Below are 22,922 nucleotides of genomic sequence, written 5' to 3'. Positions count from 1 at the left end.
GACTTAAAAGGTTTTTAAATTATTAACGTTAGAGCCCGCGAACTACAGGATAAAGGTTAAATCTAACATTAATTTCTCTTATGCAGCTATATATATTCAAAGTCTAGTTAATTTAGTTAAAACTATTTCATAAATTAATATTTTGCAATAACCAAAAACTATTTTTTCAATGTGTAAAATTCAATTTTAACTGTTAACAACTAAATAAAAGTGCTTTTTCAACTCAAGTAGTATTTTTATTTAACAAACTTCATTAACATATTATTAAACTAACTCCGTCTGTTTCACCACATATTAATTAAGGGCATAGAAGGGGCTGGATTTAGAAGAAATTTTTTTTACAAAATTTAGTATTGATTCTTACATTGTATAAAAAATAAGTCAGTTTTGTATAAGTAGTTTTTTTTAAAATAACTTTTGAGGTATAGACATTTAAAAAAAGGGTACAAATGGGTAAAGGTATAGACCGAGTATTTAGTAAAATTAAGGCTATAACAACCAATTTATTGATAACTTAAAAGAAAATCAATACTTAATTGTCCACTCAAAATAACAGATTCTCTATTTTTTTGAAATTTTCAAGCATTTGAACTATCAAAAACTGATATTTTGCCAATTAAAAAATAAACAAGTAATTAAGCCTGACGCGTATAAACCCCAATTTTATTATAAAGCATATTAAAATGGTCTTATAAAACGATTTTAGGAATAACAGTAAAACTAAATTATTTATCATATTTGAACTTCATTTATCAAATTATAATTTTTTTCAATATTAGTTAGATGACTACTTCGAACGGTATACTATCAAAATCCACCCGATTTTTTTTTATATTTTTGGGTTTTTTATTTTTCACTATAACTGTTACCCCTAACCCTCGATCGGTAGGCGGTTCTCGAATTTGACGTTCTATCAGTAACTGATAAAACGAGCGTGAAGAGTAAAATCTCACATTAAGCTGACAATGTCTAAGACGTTGGGATGTGAAGATTTGCCTGCATCAATTTTTCGGATTTTACCCACAAACGGTCGCTTAAGTGCTTCGTACTTAAGCCCGCTTGGTTAGATCACAACAGCGGTTTCTCGCGACTATTCCTGCCTGATGAGTCATAATAAGGACGAAACCGGTCGTAGGATTGTCTCGGATGCTGTTGTTGTTGATCGTACGGTGAAGTTCATTGTTTATATTCGATGGCATAAAACATCTTAACTTGTTGACGATGGCCGAAATAAATACTGGCTTATTTAAATAGAAAACTTATTTTGTTTTAATTTTTATGCAGCCATAATAATATGATACACAAAGTATTCTGACAAGCTGAGCTTTATTGCTTTGTACTTCTGTTCTTTATGTTCTCTAATAAACTATTGTCGAAAATACGCTGCGTATAGCTATTAAAAAACAAAAAGCATTCTTTGTTAGCTAAACTTTATAAATAGTAATGTGCATATAAAAAATCTTTTATATATTTATTATAGTATCTTTTCACTTAGCTTCAAAATTTTTTTTATTAAATTTACATACAACAAAATTTTGGCCAATATTTAACAACAGTATTAAACTTACAAAAAAATTGCAAATCAAGATTAATAAAAATGAAAATACTAAAACGGGCTTAACTCAAATATATTTTTAATATCTTTTTCGTTATAATAATGAACTATTACGAATTTTAAGGCTTAATTTCTAAACTAACAGCTATAGATTATGAAAATAAATGCTAATAGTATCATAAGCTGGTCTAAACTAAAATAACTCCAATTACAAAGTACTTTGTTAATATATAACAGAACAATAAGTACAGTGGAAAAAAAATTAAGTCTATAAACTATATTTAAATAATAAAAAACAAAAATAAAAGTTTGAAGAATCGTTTGTGAAAGAAAATACTAAAAAAACAGAAACAGTAAATTGCATAATTCTATAACTTTGTGTTGTTTTCTATATAAATTAAACGTGACGCTTTGTAAAATAAACAACTACTTTTGTATCATAATAGTATCAGAGAAATGGTTAATAAAAAAAGTTAACATAAAATAAAACTTTTTTGAGCTTTACAAAATTTAACTAGTTTGTGTAACTAAAAAAGCGTATAATAAATCATATATTAAAAACACACTATGTTGAAATGTTTACAGAAGAAATTTATTCGTCAAGTTTTGTGTAAATTGGAGGGGAAAATCTTTTTCTAGCGTATTTAAGAACAGCTAAGGGTAAACAACTTATAGCAGTGATGACAAGCGTTTTCCATAAAAACTGATATGACGCTAAAAACTCCAAATCTGTAAAAATATAGGTAAAGCTACCATTTACCTTGCAACATTATGAGTAAAAGTATTTGACTAATTTTATAAAAACAAAATTAATAATTTTTATACACTACAGTTAATTGCACATTTTCTTGTTATTATTTAGAAAAATTGCACAAAGTATTTTCGACTACTTTCAAAAACATGATTAAATTCATAACGTCAAAAAAGCAATTTATTAGCTGCAGCTACCAAAATTGTAGAGTTTCCCTTTCAAAATAAGTCGGAAAACAAAAAAGAAATTTTTATTGAGTAAAAAAGGTTTTTTTAAATAGTTCAAATCTACTTTTTGCAACTTAAAAATACTAGTTTTTATTTTATTTGTAAATAGATAACAGATAATAGCGAAAGCGGATAAGTGTCAAATATGCACGAAGGGACACTTTTGCACTAAGATAATTTTGCACGAAGGGTCACTTTTAATTTGAGCTATTATTATGGGTTTTTTTACTGACAAAAAGTACTTATTGTTATTACACTAAAATGTATACTTAAAGTTTTCAACAACTTTATAAAACAATATGATTATGAAAAATAGTCTTACCAAAATAATCATGTAGAAAAAAAATGCTCAGTATAAAAACCAATATGGACAGAGCCTCACTGATGTACATTAACCAGTGCCACGTTCTGATAGTCAGTGCCACCATCATAAGTTGTGTTATTATGAGAGACGTAAAACTTATTGAAACAATGTGCGTGAAATCACGGTCAAACAAAAGAAGAGCTCCGTACATAATTGCTCCACCTTAAAATTACAAAATAAATTAAGTTTACGTAGATAAAGGCTATAATTTTAAAATTTGCTACAAATTTACAATTATTCTAAATTTGTTAAAAAACTTAATAAAATAAAACTTTTGAAAATTCTTAGGTTTTATTGAAACTTAAAGTTTTTTTTAATGCGAAACTTTATTAAGACGGGTATTTAAAAAATATAAATACAAGCTTTTTAAATATCAGTATGTATTAGTTTAAAATGCTAATTACTTAAAGTTTTGATAGTCTTAAAAAAAAACGCTTGGTTATGAGATATTGTAGCTGTAATACTTTCATCAAAATAAAAGCTTAAATTTTTTGAAGATCAACAAATTTGTTGTGGCAACAAATACCTGATTACGATATATGCTCTTTAACATTCCCTAGATTAAAAAAATTAATTCCATTTGTAGATTAACAAAATTAAATAATCTTAAACAACAATTTAACAATTTCTAACTAGTTTAAACAATATTACTCATTAATTTAAACGAATTCTTTAGTAAAATAAAGAAACGTACTGCGATTGCATAAAACTTAAAAAAAGTATAGAAAGTGATTAGCTAATAATATCTACAAAGTTAAGTCACCAACAGTATGTACTAATTACCACGATATAAAAAAACTTAAACAAAAATTTATTGGATTTGATAGAATATAAATTTGATCAGCTTGATAATTGATTTAAATAAGGGTTCACCAAAGTGCGCGTATCACTTCCCTGGGGGTTGACATTTTGGTTATCAGGATGGAATAGCTAGTAAGGGGTAAAAAAATAATTGATTTTTGTCAAGTGGGTGATCATTCAAAAAGTTTGGGAAATCTTGGTTAAAATGGATATAAAACGGTCGGGAAATATTTTTATTGAAACAAATCGATCGGATGGGAAACAATTCAGACGAAAACTAACAGTAATGATTTACTATTTAGAAAATTAACCTTGTTTGTGAGTAAAAGTAAATTGCTATTTTAGCTAGATCAATGGATCATTTTTCTCCCTTAATAATAAAAACTGAGTTAAAATAAAATTATTGACCTAGCTATATTTATATGAAATGTAGAATTGGGCTAATTGATGCATAAACTTTTTTTTAATAACTTTTAAACATTTACTATTTTTGTAAACAAATTAAATGTATAAAAATCAGCTGCTTAAAATTAATACCTGATTTTTTATTCAAATTATAGTAGGGATATTGACAGGGTAAGCACATAAAGGGGTACACACACGCGTTAAGTACACATTGAATTTCAAATATAAGCTTTAAAAAATTTAAAACATTAAGGCCATAGGGGGGGGGGGGGGGGGGGTCCACTTTGTTTTTTACAACTTGATCTTATTTTGTAGAATTTAATCTGAGCTATCAGACACTTTTAACCGCTTAAAAAAACTCAAAGTAACTTTCGAGATATAAGCGATCAAATAAAGGGCGTTCAATAGGTTCCTTATGGAAGGCGAAAACTAAAAATGCGAAAAAAGACTATTTCACTAAAAATCTATCTCCTCCTTCATTTTTTGAGTAATCTTTCTCAAATTTTTACAGAATGTGTATCATTAAACTTTAAATTTTGAGTAAAAAAAAAATATTGACAAAAAATCACCCTTTTTTTTTTAGTTTTTTGTGGATAAAATTTTTATTTTTCAAAATTTCAAAAATTCCAACATTCAGATTCTTCAAAATATTAAAAGGAACATTTCCTGAAAATTTGAAGTCTCTAGGTCAAAAAATGAAGGAGGAGATAGGTTTTTAGTAAATTTTAAAATTTCCGAGAAAATTGACCCCGAAAAATTTGCGGTCCATACGTTTATATTGGAAAATTTTTACAAAAAGTTAAATATCTCAAAAGTTAAATGATATTTTTGAATTCTATAAAAACTGGCTTATAGTTTGTACTTTAAGCTTTCATATAAAATCCGAAGTTAATTTTAGTCAAAAAAAATGTTGGACCCCCCCCCCCCCTATGGCCTTAAACTACATGATATTTTATTATACAAAAAGTACAACAGAAGTACTAAAGAAATAGTAGCTATAAAACAAACTCGAACAAACAAGTATACAAAAGCTAATATTCAGTGTGAATAAGGCAAAATTTGACTCATCACTGTACTTGCACCTTTTTCATATAAGCTATTATTTTTTTGCCAGGTTGCCAAGACGCGTATTTTATCGATGTGTCTTTTTTATGTACATTGCTTGAGAAGTTTATTTTAAACTAGTTTTACTCAATTTTTTTATGGTGTTTATTACCTTAAATTAAAGATTGAGAAAAACTACTGTCACATCTTATTTAAAATGACTACTTAGCTACAATGACTACTTTCGATATTACAACTCTCTTTGCAACTGAAGATGCTGCTTGTTACAGATTTGTCAAATGTTTTTTTTAATTTCTTCAAGGTTTTTTAAAGTACAAGTTTATATGTCATGTCCATTTTTAGTATGAAGTTAAATTTAAGGTCAAAAATTGTCTAAAATAGTATCAAAATATTGTAAAGATACTGTAATGCGACTTTAAAAGTGTTTTATAACGAAAAATAAAAATGATAACAAAATAAATTATTGTATATGGTATATTTTTCGTACCTTATAAAAATTTCATTACTTGACAACTAAAAATTGTTTAAAATCTAAGGTTTTTTAGGTTTTTTTTTGCCTAATTTGTAAAATTGAAGAATTTAAGATTTTTTGGCAACCCTGTTAAATAAACGCAAATTAAATTTTTACAAAACCTCTGTACACTTTCATAATTTCAATATATGTGTGGTTTATTAACTTTTTAAAGTATTTTTTTATATTTTTTTTCTTAAATACAAAAATGTATAGTTGACATTATGTACAGCATGTGTAAAGTATAATAAAAAAATAAACGCAAATTGAAACAATTTTATCCAAGAAAATTAAATCTAAAACAGTCTTACCTTGGTAAATACTAATTAGGATCCACAAAAGAAAAGTTTTGAAAGAAAGTGATCGACCCTGCAACAAATATCAATTTAAAAAAAAAGGCTAATTTTAAACTGCGTATTCGTTTTTAAGATTTTTCCCTTTAAATTTTTTTTATAAACCATTAGTAATAGGTTTTATTAATTCAGTTTAATTGTAAAACGGCTAATTACTGACATATCTTAAAAGGTAAGGTTATCACAAACTACTGGTGTTTAAAGAGCTTTATGAATTTTAAAATTCAAATACAAACAATTAATATCTAAAGTTTCAGTAACTGTTTTTAATTAAATAATAAATTTATTTTATATTTTTATGTTGCAAAAAAAAACTTAAATCCCAATAAATTTATTTGATATTGACATTTTATTTTCATTAAATACTATACAAAAAATTCTTTACTTTAGTGAAGAGTCTATTACAAATAAAATGAAATTAAACATTTATTCTCAATATCTACAAATAAAGTTTAGAATACTCTTGTTTTTCTTACAAAAGTTATTTAAGTTATAGTGTAAGGTATTCCTATAGTAGTAAAACTAAAACTATTATAACTTAGAACATAACCATATATATATATATAATTTTTAATAATATTATAAATTTTATAAAAAACATTTTAATCGTTTATTTAACAAACTTAAACATTTAAACGTAATTGTTGACTATTATTAATACGTATCAATTTTTTTTTGATTAACTAGACAAGACATAGATAATTATTTAACATATTAATAAAAAAACACTAACTTGAATTAAATATTTAAACTGTCAAAACAACTATTTCTATAAAAAAAAATATGCAAGTAAGTTATAAAAGTTTTAACACTAGATTAGTATGCACTCAGTAAAAAAAGTTTATTCGTGTTATAACTATTTGATAATACGTATCAACATTTATGTTTTTAATAATCCTCTAAACCAGTGGTTCTAAACAATTTAGAAAATTTGCAAAGTAAATTATGGGAAAATAAATCATGTGTACATTAAGTTATAAAAGACACTTGTTATTACAAAACACTATTTTTTTTATGTTTTGGGTGTTATAATATATAAGTATTGTGTTGAGAACTGTTTATTTAGGTTATAATTAGCCAAAAAGACACAGTAAACATCATACATTTTTTACTTTACTAAGTTTTTTGAGCACAGTATAATAGTTTATATGCTCACGATCGCGCAAAAGGCACATGTGCAGTGTGCACATCATGAGAACAAACTACCAAAATAAAAGAATTTTAATTAAAATAAGATACTGTATGAATACTATTTCATAATCTTCTGTCACAACAATAATTTCAATGATTAATAAAGTGTCTATTATAAGCTCGTTTTAGGAAAGAACAACAAAACTAAAATGATTATAAACACTAACTTTTCTAAGGTCCCGGTATAGCTCAGGAAATCTAAGAGCGACATCACTTTTTACATCTTGATCCAAAACTAACGAAAATACAGGAAGCATTGTGTATATTGTAGTATAACTGAAAATTAATATTGTCTATGAAAATAAATAGTCCAAAGAATTTTTCAAGACTAGTAAACTTGTTGAACGTAAAAAAATATATAAAACATACAAATTGATCATAAAGTTACATAACAGTATAAAACTTGAGATAGTTGTGATACCAAATAAAGCAAAAGTAAATTAAAACTAAAACTACAAATGTTTATTCCAGCTAGTTTACACTATGGTGTTAGACTAAATTAGATTTAAAAATTAAAATTATTTTCAATAGTAAATTCAAAAAACTCGTTGCGTAATGTACTGCATAAAATTTAAACTAACAACGTAATAATTTAATTATTATAAAATTAAGAAGATACACTTCACAATACCAAAACTAAAAAAAAAAAAATTTGCAGCATTTATTAAATATCAAATTTAGCTCTTTTAGCAATTCTAAATTATTTTAATGCAAAGTTTCCTAACAAATTAATAAAAGAAAGTTTAAACCACTAACCCAATCATTAAAAAACCTTGGTATAAGGATACTGAAGAAAAATAAAACACAGAAGAAAATATTGCCTGTTGAAAAAATATTAGAATTGAAAAACAGCGTTTAGGATCTAATATAAAAAGATCTCTACAATTTGAGAGCTCTAAAAACCACGCTGTTATAAAGTATAATTGTGTTAAATCACAAAAACAAAATAAAAATTAAAAAATACTTCGTCTACTTTACTCATTTCATAGCACGGGTAGGTAGCTTAAATTGTGCTATACACATTAAAAAAAAAATTTTGCGGGCAACAGTACATTTGAAAATTTTTTAAATATATATATGATATAAAGAAAAAAAAAATGAAGAAATAAACATGAAATAGACAGCACAGTTTACCCAGGATCAAGAAAATCTTATTTGTAAATTACTATTAGAAAAAATCATAAACATACCTAATATTTGTCGTTTTTTAGATAAAAACAGGCCTGAACTTTTTGTCGACTCTTACTATATTGAATAATATTGTGTATAATAAAGCTAAAGCTTAGCTAAAAATAACTTTTAGGTATACAACAACAAAGAATAACTGAAGTCAAACTTTGATTTAAAAAGAACGGCTTAAAAGAAAATAAGATTTTTAGTAAAAGTAGCTTAGTTGGAAATAAAACAAACTTGACTTTTGCCAAGCTCCGTACTGGAAATCACAAGGTCCGTGCTGTCTATAGTTAAAAACTATTTAAAAAATTTGTGTACACTAAACAACTTTGTATATATTTGTTTTAATTTAAAAACAACCCTATTGTTATATTTTTATTTCCTTTGCAACTTGTTTAACTGTGCAACTTTAAAGCAATTTATGAACTATTAAATAATTATTTTAACTGTTCGACAAAATTTCTTTGCACATAAAACTGCATGAAACGACTATGCTTTTATTTCACGTTCGCACTTTTTAGAATAGCATTAGAATAGAGCTTGTTTACCATAAAAATTACCCACAACTAAGTTTAATAGTCACTCATTTATTGGTCTTATCATGTTTGTTAATTAATGTATTTAATTAATATTTAATAAGATGTTGTCTTCCATAAGCGGGAGAATATTTGATCAGATGAACACATACTTCAAAATATTAACTAATCAACTATTTTTAATTTCATCAAAAAAAGTTGTCAGCTTAATTTCGTTTGAAATAAGTTATTTTATAATTTGTTCATTCTGTTAATGTTATTTACTTTTCAAAACTGATTAGAAATTTTAGGTTCTCGTATTATATAGTACAACTAATTAAATTAATTTTATTAATACATAGCAATTTTAAAGCAGTCAATGAATAAAATATTTTTTTAGTATGTAGATGGATAAATTTGTAAACCTGTATGACTGAAATAATAAGGCCTCTGTGTATAATAAATTGACTGAGAGCAGCGGATCTTTTGTATGAATCTCTGCCGTGACACATAAGCAGACGTTGAATGTGTGAAAATTGTGTTATTGAAAAATCGGACGCGAGCGAGGCCTGCCTTCCCTCTTTACCTTCTATTCCGATGCCACAATGAGCCGCCTGAATCATGGAAACATCGTTTCCTCCATCACCTGTTGACGTGTCGTTGTAAGTTCATGTTTTCAAAATGTATTTAGTGGCTGAAACTTTACGAATAATAAAAATTCCTTAAGTCAAATAAAATCAATAGATTTTAATTAAAAAAAGGTAAATAATTAATCTGATTGATCTCAGACTTCTTTCAAAACTAATGATAAGCCATTGTTGTACAAAAGATACAATTTATTTACAACTAATCCTTCAACTTTTATAAAAAACTAACCTATAGCGCACACTCTTTGCATTCCTCCGGGTAGTTTCGTGCTGTTTCGCAATAGTCTAACAATATGAGCCTTTTGTGTTGGACTGCATCTACAAATGTATATATAAACTTTTTTGAAAACTGAATTCTGATTGACAGGGTTGCCAAAGGGTTTTTTGAAAAAAAATCTAGGTTTTCCGAGTTTCTTCCAGGTTTTTGAAAGTACAAGTTTTTTACTTTTATTTAAGTCTGAAATTAAATTTAAAGTAAAAAAACACTGTTTTAAATATAAAAAATTTTGATAAGATATTGTGATGCTTTAAATGTGTTTTTAAACAAAAATAAAATTCTAAATATACAATAAAATTGCATTTGATAGATTTTTTGTATCTAATCTAAATTTCATAGTTTCAAATTCAAAAATTGTTTAAAATTCAAGGTTTTTTTTTCTTTAATTTTCAGATTACAATTTTTTGTGCCTAAATTGTCAAATTCAAGGTATTTACAGGTTTCTTGGCAGGGAACGGGTCTAAATTGCGCGAAGACAAAATTGCACGAGTGTACAAAATTGCACGAAGATACTTTTGCACGAAGACTAGTTTGCACGCGGGCATAAAATTGCACGAGGGGACAAAACTGCACAAAGACTATTTTGCACGAGTTACAATTTTGCACGGAAGGTCAATTTTGCACGACAAACAGTTTTGCACGGAGGGTCAACTTTGCACAAAAACATTAATTAAAAATAAATAAATAAAGAATATATTAAAACCTTTATATTTTGTTTAAAAAAATAAGCATGTATTAGTGTAATTAATTTTAATTTAATTAAGTTTATATTAATTTTATTTATTTCCCTTGTTTTTAATTGAAACTAAATTATTATGTTTAAAAACTAATATAAATTTAAAAAGTTTTTAATAAAAATAAAACTCGAATTTTATTTTAATAAAAATATCCCTTATTTAAAAATAAACATGTATTGATGTAAACTAAAATTAAATTAAAATTATACTAAACTTTATTATGAAATAAAACAAGATTAAAAATTTTGACACGAAGATACTTATTGGGACAAAATTGCACGAAGATACTTTTGCACAGAAAAAAACGAACATGCAAGATAGTGAGACAATAAAATAAATTTAGATAGGAGAAAATCCGTCTGATGAAATTTTTATTGTGCATTGTACAGAAAGTTCTGTTATGGCTGTGTACTTCCATAAATTATACTTAAAATTGTTTTTTTTTTAATTATATACAATTTTAAACATAATTTATGTATCATTATTCTTTATTTGTCTAAACTTTATCTTAGTTGCATCATTATTTGCACGCATTTTACTCTAATTAGCTCTTAAGTTTCTCCTGCTCTGTTTTTTTTTTCTTTATCTAACCCACACTTGCGAAAAAGCACTCTCAGAAGCAATTTTCTTCTTACTTTTTTAGAAGAAAAAGGAGATACAAGCTTTTGAATTAAATAAAACAAACAAAATAATACAACAGCTACAATTAATTAAATTCTATTTTTAACAAAAAACAATTTATTAATATAAACAAAACTCTTTTTGGTAATTATATTTTAATAACGGTTAGAATCTAATTTTAGAATTTAGTTTTTATTTTTATTTATATAACTTTTTTTTGATTGATTTTGGTTTATTATTTATTTTGTTCATTTTGACTTTTTTAGGTATTATTATTTATTATGATATTGATAATTACTATTAAATTTATTTAATTATTTATTTCATTTATTTTGACTTTTTTTTAATTAATTTTATCAACTTTTGTTTTGGACTTTTATTTAATGTATTTATTATTTAATTTACTAATTACTTAATCTTTATAAACCTTATTTATTTTTTGATCTAAAAAAAAAAATATTTAGTTATTTGATTTTTTAAATTCTGACTTTTTTTATTATTTATTTTAATCTATTTAACATTTAATTTTTTTTATTTAGTTGTTATTATTATTTTTTCATTATTTGCTTTGTTATTTTACACTTAATATTTACTTTATTTATTTATTTTTTAAATTGATTTGTTATTTTTTACTTATAATTTTTTACTTAATTTTTTTTTTGTTATTTAGTTATTAAATTCATGATTCAGATTTTTTATTTTATTAAATATTATATAATTTTTTTTTGTATTTTCCTATTATTTTCTTATTAAATATTTCAAGTATGATTTTATTACTTTTTTGAATATTATATAAATTTTTCGTGCAAAAAGGTCTTCTCGTACAATTTTGTCTTCTCGTGCAAAAATGTCTACGCGCAATTTTGACTCGTCTCTGGGAAGGAAACAAAACTCCTGCAAAATTGACCCTCTGTGCTAAATTGTCACTCGTGCAAAAATGACCCTTTGTGCAAAAGTGTCTGCGTGCAAAATTGTCTGCGTGCAAAATTGTCTGCTCGTGCAAAAATATACCCTCGTGCAAAAGTGAACCTTCGTGCAATTTCGCCTACGTGCAATTTTGTGCTCTCGTGCAAATAAGTCTTCGTGGAATTTTGTGTTTTCGTGCATTTTTGTCCCCTCGTGCAATTTTGTACGCTCGCGCAATTTAGACAGCTACCCTTCTTGGCAACCCAGTAAAAACTTTGAGAACAATAAGTTAGGTGAAATAGGATAAATAGATTAATGAATATCTTATTTGAATTTCTTTAAGAATAAAACTTAAGTTATTCTAGGCAATTTCAAAAAAAAAAAATAATGAAACTGTTTTCAGCCAGAATAAATTAAAAAGGGTGTAAAAACATAAGGCTAATAATATGCTTTTAAATAAGTATTTTGTTAAAGGCATAGGGGGGAGGGGGTCCAACATTTTTTATATTAAGAATAACATTGAATTTTATATGAAAGCTTGAAGTACAAACTACAAGCCAGCTTTTATAGAACTAAAAAATCTTATTTAACTTTTGTAATATTGAAATTTTATAAAAAGTTTCAGATACAAACATATAAATCGCTAATTTTTTGGGGCCAATTTTCTTGGAAATTCTAAAAATCACTAAATATTTATCTTCTTCTTCATTTTTTGAGCTAGAGACCTCAAACTTTCAGGAAACTTTCCTTTTATAGTTTAAAAGACTTTGAATGTTGGAATTTTAAAAATATTAAAAAATAAAACTTTAGATTATGTTTAGATAAAAGTGTTTTTTTTTTATAAAAATTTTATTTTTCAAAATAAAAAAAAATCCTGCGTTCAATCTTTTCAAAATTTAATAATTCACTTTCTGTGAAAATTTGAAGAAAATTGCTTAAAAAATGAAGGATAGATTTTTAATAAAATGTTTTTCTTTTGCGTTTTTTGTTTGCGCCTTCCATTAGGAACCTATTGAGGTCACCGACTTCATATCTCAAAAATTACTTAGAATTTTTTCAAGCGAAAAAAATGTCTGATAGCTCAGATAAAACTCTATAAAATAATATCAACTTATAAAATTAAGGTGGACCCCCTATGCCCTTAACTTAAACTCTTAAAACCTACAGTAGTTGCTCTTATATCTTGTTACCAAGGCCATAGGGTAGGGGTAAGAAACGCACGGTCAACTACGCAAATTGTGGCCTGCAAGATTAATATTACTTTAAAAATACTTGTTCAAAACAAACAGAATTGGATTTTTTTTAACTTTTTTAAATATGCCTTAAATTTCATTTCAGTACACAGTAATAGGTGGTACACAAGGTTTATTAAATAAGGATTTTATCAGAATTCGCTTTTATTAATTTATTCATAATTTTTTCACAATTAAGCAACCTGCTGACTAGAAACGTAACTCATCTCTACTGTAATGTGTAATAACTGTTTTTTAAGTTGACCTTGTTTTGAAAATTTTTAACTAAACCAGGGGTCGGCAGGCATTTGGTGTTCAAAGGCCAAGTTTTGTAAATAAAAATACTCGCAGGTCGCAGTCGTAGCTTCATTTTTTGCTCTTTACTTCGAACTTCAGGATATCAAGTGTAAGTTTTGATTCTTTAGTAAATTTTACCTAAAACCTTTTTTGCTCTTCACCTCGAAACCCAGAATATCTAGTGAAGTATTTGTTCGCGGGCCACATTTACGTGCTTGTGGGCCGCGTGTAGTAATTTTCATTGACTGCATCCTTAAGTAAAAAAACACTCTTGGGTCGCACTTTTACACTTTATGGGCCGCATATTGCCGAACCCTGAACTAAACTATTAGTTGCTTTTAAACGTTTCTAAATTATAAATAATTACAAGATATAAGAGTAAAACGTTGGTGAGCTCAATAGGTTTATTGTAGAAGGAGATTATTTAAACATAAACAAATTTTTTGAAGAAGTTTTATTATAAAGCACAATTTAGAAAACTAATTACTACACACTCAAGCTGCTTTGATATTGCAGTCTAGTTGAAAGATTTTTTGATAAACTCAGGACAATTTTTTGTTAAAACTCAATTGTGACTGAGTTGATTTGATTCTTAATATTTGTAGTTTTTCAATTAACTTAGGCTTTGTCATCTATTTTTTGATTGTTTTATAGTGTTGAATTTAAGTAGTGGGTAAACTTTTTTTTTGCGCCTAGCTTTACTTTAATTCAGGGCTCGGCAGCCTTTAGTAACTCGCGGGCCAATTTTCATAGAACAAATTGCTCGCGGGACGCACTATTTAGAAAAAAGTCTTCGAGGGTCGCACTTATTTTGAAACAATTGTAATAATCACTACAAAAGTGTTGTTTTAAACAAAAAATATACAAAATAAACAATAGTAAAGCACTAGCAAAGAGTTTTTATTGAACTGAGAGCCTAATTTTAAGTTTTTATTACAAAAACTTTGATTTTATTGTTTTAAAAAAGTATGTTTTAAGCTAATAAGTACCTCGCGGGCCGCAGATTTTTGCTTTGAGGGCCGCATTTGGCCCACGGGCCGCAGTTTGCCGACCCCTGCTTTAATTTGACATTTGAGACTTATTTAATTAAAGCATTCAAGATTCATGATGATGAATTTAACATTTTTGATAAAAGAAATAGTGCTAGTGTTATTGTAGCATATCATTTTTATATTTAGTTTATTACACATAAGTTTAACTGTATTGTAGTTGTATTTAATAAATGGTTTTAGTTTGTACACTCAATTTTTTAAATTAAGTACTGTTGTATAATGATAACAAGTATATCTGTTTTATATTTAAAGACTTTAAAAGTTTTATAAAAAATATTTAATAACGTTTTGGCAATATAAGAGTAGAACATATATTTACAGTTATAAAATTGTTTTTCTTTTTATTCCACAATCAAATAGAACAATATAGAAGTATAATAAAAAAGCAAAGTACGCCGGCAAAATAACATACTTAAAGCTTTTATTTCAGGCTAGTTAGTATTTTTACAGAGTGGCAACCTTGTTACTATAGATAGAACAAAGTACTTTATATTTGTTTACGTGAAAGTTATTTTCAAACTGTTGCCAAAATTATTTTCAGTTCGGATATATGATAGCAAAATATTTTTTTTAAATATATCTGCCAGAATTTTTTTTCAATGAATTATAAAAGGCTGCTGTAATAACTTGCAAAATTCATATAATAATCATACAAAAGTTAATAATATTGTAACTATGCATTTGTAAGCTTGATGTTACGTCAGGTTAAAAGTTGCATTAGAAGTTTAATTTTCACGAATTTTAAAAATCCAAAAGTCGCTCGAGTCTTTATACTTGTACAACTTTGCAATCATAGAAATAAAATCTACGTTTACTGGACATAACTCCATGATTTTTGGGTGAAATGCTAAACTGTACTGATGAGACACTAGTAACTTCCAGAGTTTGAAAAGAAACAACAAAAAGATTGAACTTCTTATGAGTGAAGATACACCTAAACATAAAAAGTTAGTTTTGATGTTCACTCGACGTCCGATACTTGACTGTGCAAAGGTAAAAGAATAATTGAATGAGTTTGAGTGGAAGGTATTTATTCAAAAAACCACAGTCAAAGAAAGCAAAAACGAAGGTTCTAATAGAATTGGATCTGTTGATGTTGAAAGCTCGGTTACTATGGTTGATGTTTCTGCTCCGTGGTCTAAAATAAAAGAAGGAAAAATATGAAAGTGAAAGAGACGACTGAACCGAGCAAGACTTGTGCAAGCAAAACACAAAAGAAACGAGATGTAACTTTCTTGAAACCGAGTACAACTGAATTAGCAAACAGCAGTGTTTCTAAAAAAGAAGAAACCTTTATTTGTAGTGGGTCAAAAGACTTCTTCTTCGAAGAAACCAAAAAAAAGTTTTACAAGCTACAAGGCTGGTTTAAAAAAATTAAGAAGTGGCAGACGTACAAAACTAAATCAGACAAACAAAGACACACAAAAGGAAGCCGCTATTTGTAGTCGGTCAAAAAGTGCTCAATTATTAGAATATCTAAGAACCATTACTTTCTTAAAAATAATAAAATGTCTTAGCTTTTTTCAAGGTTTTCTAAATTTATTCCAGGTCTTTAAAAGTACATGTTTTTTTCAAACGATATGATACTGAGTTTGAAAAAAAAATATTGCATAAAATTCAAATTTTAATGAATAATTTACTCATCAACATTAATTTATGATTATTAACAAAGAACAAGCCTAAAAACAATCTAGACTAAGTAAATATTGTAGTATGAACTTAAAACAGACATTGAAAGAAAAAACTAGATGTTCCTAGATAAAAATTCAACCAACATTTTCATAAAGATTTTAGTTCAAACATTTTAAAATACCTGCATATAACTACTGCGGAAGCTTGGCATGCGAGCTCTACAAACTCGTTCGAGTAAAACTGAAGGACTTGGGTGAGCGACGAACCTTTTATAATGAGCGCCGCATCAATGTGAGCTGCTCGTTTCCGCCTGAACGCGTTCAACTCTAAATGGGCACTGTGGCGATCTGTGACCTGAACCAGTACAAAATTCAGTACAAAAATATTTTAGTTTTTTAAATTGATAAGCTGTACACGGAAAGAATACTTAAAGGTCAGTCTGATTTTCATACTTGCTGAATCAGTAATATTTTTAAGGCTTTTTTTTTTATTTATACAATTATTTCAAACCCATTTTACCTAAATATATTAAAAATTAGTCAAAGAAGAAAAGTTTTAATAATTAAAATCAAAAATAACATGAAAAAATACTTTTGATAACTCAACAAATTTGCAAACTAGACTGATCTTTAAATATACTAGCTAATGTAAACTATCAAAAGAGATCTTTGTAACAATAACTACGAAAAACAGAAGATTTTAAAAACTTATTTAAGAAATATGGTTATTAATATTTTTAAGTTTAAAAAACTACTACGAGAAAAACTATGAACACAAAAATAAAAACAGAAAAATAAATTTAACCTGGTTTAATCTATCGTTTTGTAGGTCGGTAAAAACTAAAATAGGACGAAAACTAACTAATTTTATAATATACATTTCGGGAGACAAAGTAGTACAGTAGCATATTAACAAGTACTTTTTATTAATTAACTACTTTCGAACTAGTTTAAAAACTATATATTCTCCCTGTATGTTAAGTTAAGAAATAATATTTTAATTCTTTATTAATTTTATACTAAATCAATAACAAAAAAAAACTATTTTAATAAACTAACATCAGCAAATATATGAATTTCTTGGTCTCTTTGAACAAGTTTTGCGCTTTTAGCAATACATATAGAAGTTTCTAATTTATCTCCAGTAAGCATCCAAATCTGTTTCATTTTACAACTTATAAGCTTTATTTTACTTAAGGCAATACAACTTTTAATTCTATAGTTAAGAACTAAATATTTCATGTGTAAACTAAATAATAATATCTCAGAGTATTTGTAATTCAATACTTAATTTTGGATCACTTTGATTATTTAACTAAACCATAACATTGATGAATCAGTTTAATAATGCTTTTAAACTTAAATATTTAATAAAATATGTTATAATGAGTATCAAAAACTTTAGTGTATCTAACTCACAAAGTTTTTAAAAATATTTCAAACTCTTTATCTTACAAAATTAAGCAAACCCATGATTCGTAAATTAATAATCTCTTTTTATCAACATGTAAATTGATGTAGATGTAACATTTTCTAAGTTCGGGTTAAAGAAAACATTAATTTTTAATTTACCACTTTTTTTTTACTATCTCTGCACTATATAGGGCAGCAGCGACCTAATTAATTGCATACTGTCTGTTACGTTTAATGTAAAATTAAATAGACTTACTCGTTAAAATGTTAATGTATAAATACTTTTAACTAAGAAATTTTCGTAAAACATATTGTTTGTTTTAAATATGCACGTATATAAGCCAAGTTTTCAGCGAGCGACCAGACAACTTATTTTGTATAGAACAAATTTTAAATATTCATATTGCAATAAGTCATGCAACATTCAGCTATCAAATTTAGCTTTCTGAAATTTAACAAAAGTTATTTAAAAAAAGTGTTTAGGTAAACTTTTTACAACATATTAACTTGTAACAGAATTAATAATAATAAAAAATTATAAAAAAAAAAATTGGAAAACCATTGAACAGTTATTATTTATTTTTAGATGAGAAAAATAAAAAATATGTACATAATTAGAATTAACTTTTCACCAACAACAAAATTAATAAAATGTATTAACTTTAATTCCAGCATTACTGAGCATTTCAAGTGTCGGTTTAACATGAGCTTGCAGTTTATCTTCAACACCTGTCAAACACAGAAGTTCCATATTATGCTCTAATGATTCTACTTCGACTTTTACTTTCGATTGTCTTGATATCATTTCACACTTAGCTTTGTTGTATCGCACCTATACAAAAACATTATGTTACTTAAGGTTAAAGTATTAATAAACAGACTTTTTACAATTCAGAAATTTTACTGCAATGTCCTAAACTCTCGTTATATCACCTTTATAACTTACTTAAACTTAATAAGAAGTAAAAAAGTAGTTATAACGTTATGTAGCTCGTTTTATCGTACTTTATTAACTACTATTATTATCTTAAGAGATCTTCAAGGTTCGTGCGCAATTTTTTTTCAAATTTAGTCTGACATTTATCAATTTAGACTGATTAGACTAACATTTTCCCAAAGTGGACAATATTTTTCTTTAGGGGCTTATTGGCTATCAGGTGGTGTTAATTAGTAAGGCCGAGAGAAGTAAATTGGTAATTAACTTGTAATAACTTGATGCCGACCAACAATATCTAGAAATATTGTTGGTCGGCATCAAGTTATTTTTAAAATCAGATGAAGCAACATAACTTTTTAGATAAATTGTAGCTGTGTAGCTTATAAATAATAGAAGTTTCAAGTACATTTTTTATTTTTAAATTTTAGATTTTAAAAAAAGATATGGCCCTGAAATTTTCACAAAAGTTTCAGTTTTTGAAACTTTAATTGTTGTGCAACTTCAACAGACTTATTTAAATATTTTACTATCAAAGTGCTAGCTCAATCGTTTTTAATTCTTTAAATAACTTTAACTATATCAACACTAATACACTCACTATATGATACTTCCCTCTTGCTAATAAATATACTCAGCTTTTTGAAAATAATCATTTTGCCTCAAAAATTAAAGGTTTATTTAGAAAGATATTCACATCTTAATATAGTGTACCAAGACAAAATAAAAACTACTTTCAAGTTTTATTTCAAATTCAGAAATTTCCAAGCATTTATACTGGCATTTTTTTCAACAAAAACCAAGTGTTTATTAAAAAATAGTTTCACACTTTAGTAATCTACTTAAAACAAGAGGAAAAATTTTTTAAAGTATCTTAAAGAAATTCAATAACTCTGAAATATTTGTTAAGACATTTTACCATCAAAGTTCAAATGCTTGTTTAGAAAGAAAGCCACGGTTAAACAATCTTCTCAAAAAAAAATAATAATTTTCAACATTTGAACTGACAAAAAGTGACAGTCAGAAATTTTTTTCTAAAAAAAAAAATAATTTAGCCTGACGCGCACCAACCCTGGATCTTTTATTAGTTAAAACTAAATAAGCAGTTATTCTTTAGGTAGCACTCAGTCTTCAAACATAACCAATAAATAAGTATGAAACTGCAGTATTTTGGCATAGTAGAAATATGCTATTCTACAGCTGTAAAACATTCAATAAATTGTACACAAAAGTAAGAGGCAGATCAACATAGTCAAAACAACACTTTTTTGAAAGTCTTCATAACTAAAATTAGGACTTGTATATTTACTAATAAGTAACTTAAAATATTATAGTTAGATCATCAAACCACAAAATCTCAGTCGACTGACGTCTACATGTAAATAGATAATAATAGACTTTTCGGTTACAAATGTTTAGTGAAATGCCATTATAATAACAACATGGACTGCTTATATAGGGTAAACAAGAATTATTCATCTCTTAAAAACATTCAAAATTGGAATTAAGACATCTAAGCATAGATAACGTATTTTTTCAAGAAAATTATGAAAACAAAAATGAAACTTAAATATTTGTTATAGAAGCGCTTACAAAGTACAAGTTTTTTCAAGATAATAAACACTTGCAACTACGAAACTAATCACATCTAATATTAACCTCAAAGTCTTCATACTGAGCTCTTGTTAATTCTTTTTGGGCAACAACTAAAGTTCTCAGTCCATCTCTTGCCATATTGTCACACTAACAAAGTATATCAATAACTGAATTTTAGTTATTTAATATATTTAAAATATCTATTAAAGATTTAACACTTATACTTAGCTAAATAAAAGCTTTAGTAATATATAAAAAAAGATTTAGTAAAGGTACTGTAATTTATAATTTAAATATGTTTAATAGAGTTTACTAGTACTTTTACTATCTTAAGCTAAAAACGATAATTTAAAAAAAAAAATTTAAGCTACTTAAAATTTTAAGTACCTATAAGATAAATTTAGTACAAATTTTATATTGGATTATTCTAGAAGCTATACACATCTAAAACTAACTTCTTCGTTTAGCCAATCATTGTACTGTACTATTGATTGCATCACTGAATCTGCGCCTTTCACGTAAAATGTAATCTTACCGGTCTCTATACTTTCAACAATTATTCCCATACGTTTGCTATCTGATGTAAAAGGAAACACCTGTTTAGATATTTATCTAAATATAATTGAAGGTATAGTTAGAAAAATACGGTGGACATTTAAAAATGAATATAAATTTTACCAGATTTACCAGAAAAAGTCTCTCTCACAGGTCGGAGTGGTAAGAATAATTTTTGAGATTTGTGAAACTTTTAAAATCTATAAAACTCTATTAAATCAAATTTGTAATGAAATAATTGTTTATACAAACTACCTTGTACTATAATTCATTTAATAAAACATTTAAAAGTACTAAAATAAAATAAAAAAGTCTTTTAGAGGTTGTTTTAAATTAAAAAACACGTCGCAGGCAAAATATTTCTGCATGGCGGGCCGGATCCGCAAATTTAATGTATACAAACATATAAAACATTTAATTAAAAGAAACTTAATAAGAAAAGGTTAGACTAACTTGCAAAATTTTGTAATTAAATTCATCACCAAAGCAATTAGTTAGAGTCATATAGTCAATTGTTCTTTTAGTTAAACAAAGTCCGACTTGTTCAGACCATTTAACTAAAGCAATTTCATCTGGACTACTTGCTTGATAAGACATCTTGCTTAAAGGTGTTTGATTATATGGAGAATTAGATTCAAATTTAGAAACACCGTCATCTGTAATTTGATTAGCTTAAGTTAATTTTCTACGCAACAAAAGTTTTGTTACAAATTTTTAAACAACAAACTATGATTGTTTTTGTCTCATTTTTTATAAAGTTGATCATTTTTTAAATGTTCAACAAAATCTCGCAGCCAAAACTGTTATACAAATAACAGTCTTTCAAACTTCAGTTAAAACTAATGAGAAGGATTGCCACAGATCAAGCTGAGAAAAATTTCTTGAGTTTTCCTGACTTTTTACTAAATTTTCCATACTTTTCTAATTCAAACTCTTAATTTTAACTCATTTTGAAATACATAATCAAACACTTAAAACTATATAAAGCGTTCAATCTTATTTTTATATAGTTTAAAACAACAGTTTTCTTTTTGCTGAATTCAATCATCCAATTTCCATTACATCACTTGAACCATCTGTGTACGATTGATGTATTTACAATAAACAGATCTTATCAGCAAAATACTTGTATTTTATAACTTATAAACACAACTTGTCTGAAAAAAGAAACGATGTTTTAGCATTTCCTAACATAAATGTATATAAATAAACAAAACGACATGTAAGGAACTTTTACAATTGAAATCGTAAAACAATAACGAACTTTTACAATTAAAACCTTACTTGAAAAAAATTATAAAGAGGTAAAGTATAAACATTAACGTGATACACAAAATACTAAACTTAGTGCTTAATTATAAAGAAATTAATTATCTACTTAAAGAAAAAATACTTTGATTCTAAAAATATGCTAGATAAACTTTTGTGTATACATCACAGTCTCACTATGGTAGTGTCCTTGCCACAGATCATCAATACTAAAAAGCATACAAAAACTGCTTGTTCAAGTAGGGTAGTTGTTTAATAAGTTCATAGAAAAGTTTTGCAATTTCTAAAGGATATTTTATTAAATTTTACCAGATGAAGGCATTGGAAATTAAGTAATGTTGTAAATTTTTAGGAAAATCTAGGAATTTTAGTCTGACTTTAAAGAATTTTTAATCAATTTCTTACCATTTGAAGGCTTTGGAAAATAAGGAATTTTGTAAATTGAAACTGACAAATCTGAAGTTTTTTCAAATTTTGTCAAATTTCCTGATTTTTTTTCAAAAACCCCCTTTTTTTTTTTTTGAATTTTTTTTGTTTTTTTTTTTAGTTTTTCCTGACTTTACCTGTCCTTGTGGCAGCCCTGAATAAGCGAAACTCGATACTTTGTTAAAAATTAAAAGTAAAAATTTCTACTGTTTCTCAATTAAATTTGTACATGATCTAAGGAACAATTTTTTATAACATGTGTGTAGAAACTTGGTTAAAGGCTTCTAATGTCACAGAAAACAAAACCAAGGAAATTAGTAAATACTTAAAAAATATGATGATTGAAAAGTATTATTAACTAAATAAATAAAACTAAAAGTTTTAGCTCATCTACAATGTACTTAAAAACGTATATCTA

At 26.3% G+C, this 22,922-nt stretch overlaps 1 protein-coding gene across 2 annotated transcripts in view; it reads right to left on the bottom strand.

Annotated features, from left to right (window-relative positions):
- Positions 1–1,552: 1,552 nt before the first annotated feature.
- LOC145831238 (putative phospholipid-transporting ATPase IIA) overlaps positions 1,553–22,922 on the bottom strand; it is a 54,740-nt gene continuing 33,370 nt past the window's right edge. For both annotated transcript variants that reach the window (XM_082938393.1, XM_082938394.1), the window contains exons 13-25: positions 21,263–21,465; positions 20,710–20,850; positions 20,318–20,401; positions 18,386–18,556; positions 17,371–17,469; positions 16,494–16,666; positions 9,788–9,876; positions 9,337–9,557; positions 7,980–8,044; positions 7,391–7,499; positions 5,991–6,048; positions 2,856–3,059; positions 1,553–2,284 (exon numbers count right to left, since the gene is read on the bottom strand). In XM_082938393.1, the coding sequence (XP_082794519.1) occupies positions 2,148–2,284; positions 2,856–3,059; positions 5,991–6,048; positions 7,391–7,499; positions 7,980–8,044; positions 9,337–9,557; positions 9,788–9,876; positions 16,494–16,666; positions 17,371–17,469; positions 18,386–18,556; positions 20,318–20,401; positions 20,710–20,850; positions 21,263–21,465 (1,754 nt within the window). In that variant the 3' untranslated portion in view covers positions 1,553–2,147. The remainder of the gene's footprint in view (positions 2,285–2,855; positions 3,060–5,990; positions 6,049–7,390; positions 7,500–7,979; positions 8,045–9,336; positions 9,558–9,787; positions 9,877–16,493; positions 16,667–17,370; positions 17,470–18,385; positions 18,557–20,317; positions 20,402–20,709; positions 20,851–21,262; positions 21,466–22,922) is intronic.

This window comes from Thalia democratica, chromosome 3 (genome assembly GCF_965202585.1).
Source record: "Thalia democratica chromosome 3, ktThaDemo2.hap1.1, whole genome shotgun sequence".
Lineage (NCBI taxonomy): Eukaryota > Metazoa > Chordata > Thaliacea > Salpida > Salpidae > Thalia > Thalia democratica.
The sequence above is the reverse complement of the archived record's forward strand: the minus strand, read 5'-3'. Positions and strand labels throughout refer to the sequence as shown.